Source organism: Penaeus monodon, chromosome 23 (assembly GCF_015228065.2).
Source record: "Penaeus monodon isolate SGIC_2016 chromosome 23, NSTDA_Pmon_1, whole genome shotgun sequence".
In the NCBI taxonomy this organism is placed as follows: domain Eukaryota; kingdom Metazoa; phylum Arthropoda; class Malacostraca; order Decapoda; family Penaeidae; genus Penaeus; species Penaeus monodon.
Window position 1 is genome coordinate 27,854,806 of NC_051408.1, and position 240 is coordinate 27,855,045.

At 36.7% G+C, this 240-nt stretch overlaps 1 protein-coding gene across 1 annotated transcript in view; it reads right to left on the minus strand.

Moving 5' to 3' along the window:
• The window catches only part of LOC119588199 (probable ATP-dependent RNA helicase vasa-like), a gene marked incomplete in the record, with an annotated part of 40,898 nt that overhangs the window by 33,299 nt on the left and 7,359 nt on the right, over positions 1–240 (minus strand). Inside the window, 1 exon segment of the mRNA XM_037936900.1 lies at positions 1–135. Within this exon segment, the coding sequence (XP_037792828.1) occupies positions 1–135 (135 nt within the window).

Consider the following 240-nt stretch of genomic DNA (forward strand, 5'->3'; position numbering starts at 1 on the left):
CAAAGGTATCATTAAAATTGTTATGAGAACCTTCACCAAAATCCCCTTTTCCATCACCAAATGCTTTCTTTGAGCTTCCAAAACTTGTTGGCAGCCCAAAGGACTCTATATTCCAATCAGATGCAGGGGCTGCATCTGGGGAGAGAGCAAATATAATAGACAAGTATGATAAAAAAACAAACAAACAAACTTTGACATTCCATTTCTTAATAATAATTCCAAAATCAGCAGAGGAAGCAG